Genomic DNA, 10,745 nt, shown 5'->3' with positions numbered 1-10,745 from the left:
ATATATATATATATATAAATTAGACTTAACTGTATTAAAAGTCTATGTGAACTGCTTTCATGGACTGGCACTTGGAGTTGTGTACTTTGCGAGCCTTCATTGTAAAGGGGGTGCTGACCAGCACCTCTGGGGCCCAGGTGTGAGCACCCAGCCCACGCGCCTGTCCAGGTGCATATGGAGGCCACTCGGGTGGTTCCCGCCTGCTGCAGGGCACCCTTCCTGCAGGGAGCTGGGGAGAGACAATAAATAAAATATTTTGTTAAAATTTTCAAGAAGTAATAAGTGCCAGGAAGAAAAATACAAAGAGAGGAAGGGGAGAGAGAGTGAAGTGGGGGTGAGATATTTGAAATAAGGTGGAAATGTCTGAGGAGATGCACCCTGAACCCAAATGGAGGGACCGCGCCATTCCCTGGAACCTCTGTCCAGGCAGAGGGCAGCGCGGCTTGGCGTCTGGGAGGGGCAGGCTGGCAGAGTGTGAGCCGCTGGGCACAGGTGATCCTTCCAGGACCCAGACCCCTGTGAGGCCCTGAGCTGGGCGCTGAGCAGATAGGTCATTTTCAAGAGGGCGACCTGCATCCACATGAAAACTGGAAACTGCCCTCAGAGCCCCGGGGGTGTGAGGTCAGCAGCTGCGACCCAGACCAAAGAGGGTGAAGAGGGCAGGGCTGGGGACTCCCAGGGAGAAAGGGCCATGACTCGGCCCCTCCAGCACAGGGGCTTCCTGGGAGCCTCCGCTCCATGGCGTGCCCATGGAGGGGAAGCCCAGAGTAACCACACGAGACACACAGCTGGGGCTGCAGCGTGCAGGGCTGGGGAACTGTGTTCCAGGTGACAGGAAGGCGGCAGGCATGGCCTAGTGCCATGAAAATGAAAACACAGATCCCTGTTTGAAAGAGAAAACATGGGGAAAGTGCCGTTCAAGTACTAAAAGTATAAAGCTGTATGTACTTCTGTGGCCTCTCTCTCCAGTGGTCATGTAGTATTTTTTATTTGCTATTTAATGTTATTCTAAGAAAAAATTAAATTATAAATTTTATGACTTTCACAGCGCATCTTTACACCAGAATGTCAGTTTTAAGTGCAAATATAAGAGCATTTAATTCATATGTGGAATCACCAAAAGGTACACAGTTGGTATTTCCCACCCCCTAGTGCACACACATTTCCTTCTTTCTGGAAGAGCTGGATGCTAAGCACGGCTGGCTCTACTGTTTTGACTTTGGCTCTTGATACACACACGTTCTAGCCAAGCCCTGCCTTCAGCTCACTGAGGAATCAGGTCTGCAAGGGGGACCCTACGTTTCGTATCCCCTGGGAAGGCAGGTCCAGGGAAGTGACTTGCCTAAGAAAGGACGTGGTGCAGGGTTCAGTGTCACTGTCAGAATTCGAAGAGAAAAGAGAACACCTGGGACAGAGGCAACGGCTTGAAGCAACAAAGGCTAAGAATTTCCCAGATCTGAAGATGCAAGCCACAGATTTAAGAAGCCCAAGGAAGCCCAATATGACTTTGTTTAAGTGTCTAGTGAGCCTGCAGAACACGAGGCACTGAGTCATCTTGGAAGTGGCCAGGAACGAGGATAAACGATGGCAAACCCTGTAACCCTGCAGATTTCCCAGTGGGAACGGCAGAAGGTGGGATGACATCTCCGTGTTTCGGAGGAGACCTAACCGTCAGCCTAGACTTCCATATGAACCAAATGAAAATTACATTCAAGAAGAGAGGCAAAAGAAAAGCCATCAGACAAAAAGAGTGTGCCACCAGAATGTCTTCATTAAAGGAAATTCTAAAGGATGCATTGCATGAGGAAGGAAAATGGCCCCAGACAGGAAATCTGAGAAGTCAGTGGTAAAAATTTGAGTAAATCTAATAGACATTGATTCCACCAAACAAGAATAAGCATGTCTCAGGTTAAAAGAGAGACAGGGAGCTTATGACAAAAATAACATAAGCAGGAGAGGAAAATTAAGAAGTATGCTGAGATCCTTGTATTGGTTCAAGGGATAAAAATTCCAATTTAGACCTTAATAATGTAAGTATGTACTTCTAGGGCAACAGCTAAAAGAATAGAAACAGAGTTTTAACCTTCAAAATAGTAAAGAGAATAGAAAATTTTAATTGAAAAGAGCAAAATTTAAAAAAAATGGCAGGGCAGATGGAAGGCACAGAGCAGGATAGGTGTGCCGTTTGTGTGTCAGTAACAACACAAAGTGGACTGAGTGCTCCAGCACCAGATTATGTACATGTTACTCAGAGGAGATGCCTGAAAACATAAGAACTGTGTGTGTGTGAGTGTGTATCACATATGATACGTACTATAATATACACATAAACTCTTCACAGAAGAAAGCTGATGTATTGATACCTGACAAAAGCGGTTTTAAAGCAAAGGCATTTACTAGAGAGAATGGTGTAGAACACCACACCGAGCAACTGTAGCACATATTTCCTTTCAAAGTACAAAGATACCATTATAAAAACTGACCATATACTTGTCCATGATGCAAATTTCATCATAGGTTAAGACATTCATGTTTTGTAATTTCAGCTTTTGGATTTGGGGGTGCCTGTGCAGGTTTGTTACTGGATGTATTGCAGGACGGCGATGTTTGGGGTACAGATGATCTTGTCACCCAGCTCATGAGCATAGCACCCGAAAGTTAGTTTTTCAGCCCTTGTGTCCCTCCCCAGTCACCCCAGTATCTCATGTTACCATCTTTATGTCCACGTACTTCAAGAAACTTAAGTCGTGTAGCGTGACCGCAGTGCAGCTGAGGCTAGAAATAAAATTTTTTAAAAAAACAGAAATATCTCACATTTGGAAATTAATAAACAGTTCTAAATAACCTATTATAATGGAAATTAGAAAAAATTTCAATTGAATAGCGGAAGTACATAACAAAACTTGTGGAATGGAATATTTCATCAAGACTTGTGGAAAGGACATTTGCGTCTGCCATGCTAGGTTTTCTTCTGTGGAATCAAACACCTGACTGTGGAATTAGTTTGTGATTCTTATGTATATTAACATACCCTAAGCATTTATTTGCTTCCTTGCTATATTACACCAGCTACTATTAAGACTGGAGCACTGAGTGTTAAGGGCCACTCTCCCTGAGATTTATTTGGTATGTATGCAAAATTGACAAGTCTGTGTTTTTCAACAAGCGCCTGCTATGGTCAGTGCACGTACTGAGCTCTTGAGAGGGTTTAAAGGCGGGATGTAATGACAGATGCAAAACCCTTTAAAAACCCTGGATGGTATTATCAGTGTTAAGAACAACACTCCTGGCCCCAGGAACTGACGTTCTAATAAAGGAGATGGGACCTGTATGCCACAGTGACTGAGGCAGAAGGAGGCATTTAGGTGACATCACTATTGGACCTCAGAGTCTTTGTCATAAATAGGGCCACTTAGGAGTCGCCCAACACAGTTGTTCAGAGCATATGAGCTCTATTTCCATCTAACGTGTTTGAAGGAAAATGTACTTTAAACAGTCCTAATGATGCTGTCTTTGGAAGTTTACCTTGAGCTGCAAGTAACTCATTCATGTAACATCAGGACAGCTGGGATTCCTCCAGGCATCCTGTAGAGAGAGAGAGACACTCACATATGATAGAATATATGCACACACAGGTGATACTGTAACATAAATGCATATCAATGTACATATGTATGTATATGTGGCCCACGCACTTACTGTGTTCCTCACGTGGCTTCCAAAAGCTCACTCACAGCGATACCCATGCTTGGAGTTGGGAGGTGACACCTCAGGAATGATCAATAATGCTGTGTTAAGTAACTTTGCATATTTAAAAAATGTGATAACTTCTGTGACCCTGGTTCTTCAACCTGAATGGGCCTCAGAATCACCTGGAGGGCTTGGAAAACACAGATTGCAGGGCTTACCCCGCCCCCCACCCAGACTGCCCTCAGCAGGCCTGGGGCAAAGCCTGAAGCTCTGCTTTTCTCTCAGGTTCCCAGGAGCTGAGGCTGCGGGTCTGGGCCCCACTTTGAGAATAAACACCCAGATCATATTGATTATTTCATTCAATTTATCAATCATTCCAAATAGTACTTTTATGTTCAAAACTCATCTCAGAACATACCGCACAACTTGAAACACTTCGCAAGGTCTGGATAGAATGTGACCCTTTCTCTGAGGTATAATTTTGAAGGAAGAAAAGATCTTGCTTTTCAGGCATATGTGGAAAGTATCCCACACTTAAAAACAATTTACAGAAAACCTGAATTACAAAGCATCAATTGGAGGTCACTGTATATATTTCCAAGTAATTCTTCCTTTTACAACATATAGAGAACTCTTCTTTCAATAATTTATTTAGATATTATTAGATATTTGAAAGGCCAAGGAACAAAGAAAACTAAAATTAAAGCCTTAGGAAACATTACCAATTGAAGACCCTAAATTAAGATACAGCTGCTTGGCAATTATAATTACATTCAGAGTGAAAGAGAATTTGACTCATAAATAGAAAAGCAGCTTCCACCGGGCTTCCAAGTACGGCTAATCCCAAAACACAGGTGCCTGGAAGATCCTCAGCCACCCCCTTCATTCAAACCCCAACCCTTGTGGACCGCCTGCTGTGTTCACAGAATGTTCTTTACTCAAAAGGATCTCTCATCCTTAAAGCCAATACTCATTCTTCTAACATCCCAGGACAAAGGCAGCTCATAGTCTCCACAGCACTCGACCCTGTGCTGTCTCACGATCTTTTTGCAGAAGGGAGAGAATTGGAAGAGAATTCCATGTCCTCAAAGGCACCTTCCGAAGTCTGGGGACTTAAATACACATGACGTTCTGCCAGGTGACCTTCTGCCAGGTTGCTCCACATTAAATAAAAAAAAGAAAAAGAACGTGAGGTCTCCGGTAGACTAGAATATTTGAAACCTGGACAGTCATGGACCATCCAAAATGCATTTTCCCCATCACACATCTAAACGTGTGAGATCCCCGTGGGCCCTCTTCATTTCATCCTTCGTTGGGCTTCAAGCCCGATTCCATGAAGCAGATGTAACTCCTGAATCAGGGCACTTCTAACTGCTGGACAAAGAACCCTCGAATTTCAGTGACTGAAAGCCGGAGCTTCCGTCTCCTAGGACAGTTCAGGTGTCCTGACTTGCAGGCAACATGCCAGCCTGTGAGGCTCGGGAACTGTCTCCCTCTGTCCTTCATCTGCCACCCCCTGGGCCTGGAGAACACCCAGAAGAGACACGAGCCACGTCCATCTGGAAGAAATATTTCATGTGGCCCCACCTGGGCTTGGGGGAATGGGAGATGTCATCTCTGGGGGAGCCACAGCTCTGCCCTTGAAAGGACAAGCAAGAGGGCAGGCAGCGTGGCTGACAGTCACCACTGGCACAGCCTTTCACACACCTTACTCTCCTTTGCTTTACATTCATCTTCACGCTTCCTGAAAAGGAGCTGCTGGTGTGGTCCTGAATGAGCTACCTCTCCGAGCCTCAGATGACACCGGTGACTGCTCTGCAATGACTCAGACCTTTATAGCGTAGGATGGCTTGAACCTGGGAGGCTGATGCTGAGTAAGCACTGATGGCCCCACACACTCCATTCTGGGTGACAGAGCAAGATGCTGTCTCCACCAAACCAAACAAAAATACCAAAAAACCAAAATACTGTATTCAATTAATAAACGTTGAAGTGATAATATTTTGGATATGTTGGGTCAAATACAATATTAAAATTAATTTCGCCTTTTAAAAAACTTAATGTGGGCTGGGCGCGGTGGCTCAAGCCTGTAATCCCAGACTTTGGGAGCTGAGCACGGGCGATCACAAGGTCAGGAGATCGAGACCAATCCCTGGCTAATACATGAAAACCCGTCTCTACTAAAAAACACAAAAACTACCGGGCGAGGTGGCGGGTGCCGTAGTCCCAGCTACTCGGGAGGCTGAGGCAGGAGAATGGTTACCGCGGGGAGGCCGGAGCTTGCAGTGAGCTGAGATCCGGCCACTGCACTCCAGCCTGGGTGCCAGAGCGAGACTCCGTCTCAAAAAAAAAAAAAAAAACTTAATGTGACTGCCAGAAATTTTAAAATTACATATGTTGCTCACAGTACGTTTCCGTGGGACGGAGCTGATCCTGCAAAATTCAAATTTTTCTCTCAACTTTTAATTTCAAATGTGTTCCTGCTAATGGTCAAAGCTCACAACCAAGGAAACAGCAGGGGAGGGAAACAATCTACCCTTTTCCCCTACCCTCCTAAATTCTTGAGCTGGAGCCCTGTAAATGAGACCAAAAGCTTAACAAAAGAAAATTACACAGATTTACTTAATACGGCCCACTTGATCTGGAAGCCTTCCTAAGGCAGTGGAGACCTGAAGAGACAGTGAGGCCTGAGCGCCTTCTCCGCTAGGCTGGATTGACGACGCGGAGGCCGTGGGGAAGCGTGCAAGGGGAGTGAGCTGAGGGTGGTGGGTGGGAACCACGGCAGGGCCTGTGTGTGCTCAGCCTACTCGCGGCTCCCTCCGTCTTTGGAGACCAGGGTGCCTCTCACGGGAGGGTCCTGTGACCCACTTCAGGGGTGGGGAGGGGTCAGACGGTCCCTCCTGCAGCTGTCATTTCGCACATTCCTTTGGGAAGGAACGTTTTTCCTTAAAATATTCAGTGTGCCAAGGTGCCCTATTTTGGGGTAGTGTATTCTGAACCCCATTAGGTAGGGGTTCTTGTGGTCATCTGTCCAGATAGATTATCTGGATTTATAGTTAAGTTAGTTAAGTAAGACAGACATGTATCTATTTCCCTAAAAAGTATTCTTTGAAGACAGAGATGAGGAAGGTTACCAAAATAGATGGTCAGGCTCCAGAGCGTTTCCCTGCAACCTCCACCAAGCTCGGGTGTGAGCCTTCCCCTCCCTCTGTCCTCCCCAGTTCACAGAAATCAGCCACCGAATCCTGTGCTCATACAACACCAACATTGAAGAGCTCTTTGCAGAGATCGATCAGTGCTTGGCCATAAACCGCAGTGTTCTTCAGCAGTTCGAAGAAAAATACAGCCATGAGCTCACAGAAGAGGAATGGGAGAAAATCCAAGCACAGGTAGGCACGGCTGGCGGCCCGTTAACCAGCGGACTCAGCTGCAGCCGGGGAGGCTGTGGGGAGCGGCTTGTGGCGGGAGGTCGAGGACTCACTTTGGGGAGCCGAGGCATGTCAGGCCCGCGGTAACCTCTGCCGTAGCTGCCCCTGCACCCATGGTAGGACCTTCGTCGTGGGCTTTAGGGTGATGGCAAAGGTCCCTTCGGTTTGAAATTCTGGAAGTTCCTGTTGTATGATGCCGTTTTGTGAACCGTGAAAACACCGAAGGGAACACATCCCCTTCCCAGGTTTCCTGAAAGTTCCAGCCTGAGAACGACCATGAGATGACTCAAGCCAAGGCGGGGAAAACTTACTTTAAAAACCATAAAATTAGGAAGTTTGGGAAAGTTTAGCAGTTAGTCAAGTATTTTGAAAAGCAGTCCTCTTGATTGCTTACTTAAAAGGAAATATTAATGTTCAGCATTTTAGAAAGTATTTTTGTTTCAAAATTGCTTGTCACAGGTGTCAAGTTAGTGTCACACTAACCCTTTCCACAGTTCCCAGGAGTAACAGAGCATATATATATAATTAATGGGATTTTAACACAGAATGAAACTTGTGCATGTTTAGAAGACCCACGTCTCGGGGCACATGATGCTCATTTCAGTTTAAGTAACTTTCTGCTGTGATGAAACTCACCTGCGTGGTCTCCTCCTGTCCTGTGTGCTGCAGGCTCTGCGCCGGGAGACCCAGGAGTGCTCCATCTGCCTGGCCCCTCTCTCCCCTGCTGGCGGTCAGCTCGTGGGTGCGGGCCAGCGTTCCCGAGAGACGGCCCTCCTGTCCTGCTCACACGTGTTCCACCATGCGTGTCTGCTCGCACTAGAGGAGTTCTCCGTGGGAGACAGGCCTCCTTTCCATGCCTGTCCTCTCTGCCGCTCCTGCTACCAGAAGAAGATTCTTGAATGTTGAATTCATAGTCAAGGAAAGTTAGGTAATTCTGAGGAAAGAAGTTTACCATCATTTTGGATGAACTGCCTGAGTTCTGGGTTAAGTACTACAATGCAATCTTTTTCCCAGGGAAATAAGCTATTGGTAGTTGTAGGAAATCTAAGTATATTTTAAAAGATGACAGCCCATCTAATTTTAGTCTTTTGTCTCTAAAAAGTAAATTTCAAATTTATGAGTTGAATCACTTGAAATATGAAAGGCAAAAAATGAGAGCTTGCTTGCTTTTAAAAATGGAAGTTAAGAGACAGCTAGTGTCTGACCGACACTCCTTACAGTAAGTTCCAAATGTAAAACACTCCTTAAGTTCCAAATGTTTTCCACTGAGACTTTGTCTTAAAGCCTTTGCCATTCCTAATATTCGTTTTGTAATAATTGCTGTATTTCTGTGTCATAAAATGTGAAAATAAAATATTCAGTTGTATTCAACATCAAAAAAATGCAAATTTGAATGTCTTAGAGCAATAAAGACTGTTTTAGTTCATACATTTAAAAAAATGCGAACCTTTTTGGATAAGAATTGTTTATGTCACTGGTTTACTATTACTGGGAGCTTGGTTATTTACAGTAACCAGTTACAGTCTCATCAGTTAGGTTAACCCTAGCCAAGTAACAGGTAAAGCCCCAAATCTCAGTGGCTCGCTGAAGACACGTGATTTCTGAGGTGTCCAACCCACGTCAGCCATGGGGTGAGGCAGGGTGAGGGTCTGCCAGGTGTGACCCTGGCTCCCTTTTGTCTTGGGACACAGTCTCCTTTGCCCCAGAGTCCCCAGTGAATCCTCAGATTGATGCCTGACCACAATGAGAATCAAAGCAGCAGAAAATTTTCACGTTTACAGGTTGCATATGGTTTTCACTCACTGGGCAGTAGTCAATCAAGGTATTTTGAAATTGCAAACATTTTGTTAAAATGTAAATTCTTCTTCCCCCCTCACTCTTTCTGACTGGTGGAGGGGCAGGAGGACATTGTTCCAGGCCATGCTTGGAAGTGGCGTTCACCACTCCAGCCACAGGTAACTACAAGGGGCGAGGGAAGGGCAGGGTGTGGGCCTAAGGGGAAGAAGCCAAGTGGGTGTGCACATGGCACACGCTCAGAATAACCCAGCGTCTAATGTGAGAAGTACCAACATTTCTATCTCATTCCTTAGAAAAAATACTCTCGTGGGTTTTGTGAGGTACACATTATATAGCTACATATGTATCATTTATGAATAAATATGCATGTATTGTGGTGTGCTCAAACATTTTTTAATGATGTATACCATCAAAAAATTTGGAGACTAATTTGGGGAATGCTTTAAACAATGAGTAAGCACTTCTATTGTAAAAGAGCAGAGGGAAACTGAATCACAGAACCTCAATTTTCTGTAAGCTGACATTTCTCTCCCCATACTGTGACAGGCAAAGCACTGGCATGTGACAAAGGCTGGGGCAGTCTGATTCTGCCGCCCCAAACTTTGGATCTAGAGGGAGGGACAGTCCCGGAGATACACGGATCATTCAGTGATGGGAAGAGCCCAGGAAAGGCTGTGCCTAGGGCTGTGCCCAACACTTCTTCCGGGGCTTTCTCATGACATCCGTGGGCCATGCCATACACTCCCCGTGAACGCCTTTCCTGCTTATGTTGGCAGAGCCCATTTCTATTCTTTGTAACTAGTGCAGTACTTTACTGACACAGGAACTAGTGTTAGTTGTAGGCAACAGATACTCAGGAAAATCGGTGGGATGAAAGGCAGGAATGGTCATCTAACTTCACTGAGGATGAGGGTCGTGAAAATCCCATGAGTACTGAGAGTAGTCCAGGGCAGCCTGTGACAGTTAACAGAAAATCAGGTATTTTCTTACTGAAAAGTGGCCATGCAATGGAACGCCCATCGAAGGCTTGGGAGACCAAGTTGCAACCACAGAACCATAAAAAGGACCTGAGTGAAGTAGCTGCTTCTCTGGACAATTTGAAGATAATGACATATTGTCAGGTCAAGTCATGAAAACAATGCAAGCTTTTACACAATTAATCCACAGCCTCATCAGGTCTCTTCTATGAAAATTGGGACACTGACCAAGAAAGAGTGGGGCCTTCAGAACCATGAGTTCATGGGAGGACTCGGTGGACAGGGAGAGCCCTGTCTGCTGCCCTCAATGTGGCTTCCCAATCAGCTACCGCAGTCCCTACGGGATGCGGCCGCTCCTCCCTTATTTTAACAGGTTGTAACCCAGTTGTCTGGTAGTCACCTGGCAAGATGAAGCCACTTCTTGTGCCTTCTCACACATCCCTCTTTGCCTTTAAATCCACTTAATTAGGAGCCTGCCATTCCACGAGCTGGGGGAAATCATTAAATCAGTATCAAGTCCAGAAAGAGAATTCTTAAGAGAATTGTGGGACTGGAGGCATTTGATAAGAATAAAGGTTATAATCTAGAATGCGGATACCTGTCATCAATCTTTACCAACCAGATAATAGAACTATAAGGTACATGACTGAAAAAGAAACTGAAAACCTCAAAGAAAGAAAGAATGAGACTGCGGTTGTACTGGCCTGTATTTCCATCCAGTTCATCTGCCCACTATGAGTGTGGCCCCAGGCAAATGTCTGCAGCTTTCTGAGTGGCGTTCCTTATCTGTAAAATGCAGGTGTGTATTTTCTGCTTCGCAAGGTGGTCCTGGGGGTGACTGTGGGACCACAGA

General features: G+C 45.5%; 1 protein-coding gene across 5 annotated transcripts in view; it reads left to right on the top strand.

The window, feature by feature from the left end:
- RNF32 (ring finger protein 32) overlaps nucleotides 1-8,500 on the top strand; it is a 44,714-nt gene extending 36,214 nt beyond the window's left edge. For all 5 annotated transcript variants that reach the window (XM_017860578.1, XM_017860576.1, XM_017860577.1 and 2 more), the window contains exons 8-9: nucleotides 6,912-7,079; nucleotides 7,788-8,500. In XM_017860578.1, the coding sequence (XP_017716067.1) occupies nucleotides 6,912-7,079; nucleotides 7,788-8,024 (405 nt within the window). In that variant the 3' untranslated portion in view covers nucleotides 8,025-8,500. The remainder of the gene's footprint in view (nucleotides 1-6,911; nucleotides 7,080-7,787) is intronic.
- The last annotated feature ends 2,245 nt before the right edge of the window (nucleotides 8,501-10,745 follow it).

This window comes from Rhinopithecus bieti, unplaced genomic scaffold, assembly GCF_001698545.2.
Source record: "Rhinopithecus bieti isolate Rb0 unplaced genomic scaffold, ASM169854v2 scaffold_50877, whole genome shotgun sequence".
NCBI classification, from domain to species: domain Eukaryota; kingdom Metazoa; phylum Chordata; class Mammalia; order Primates; family Cercopithecidae; genus Rhinopithecus; species Rhinopithecus bieti.
Note: the sequence above shows the minus strand (reverse complement) of the source record. Positions and strands in the feature narration are given on the sequence as shown.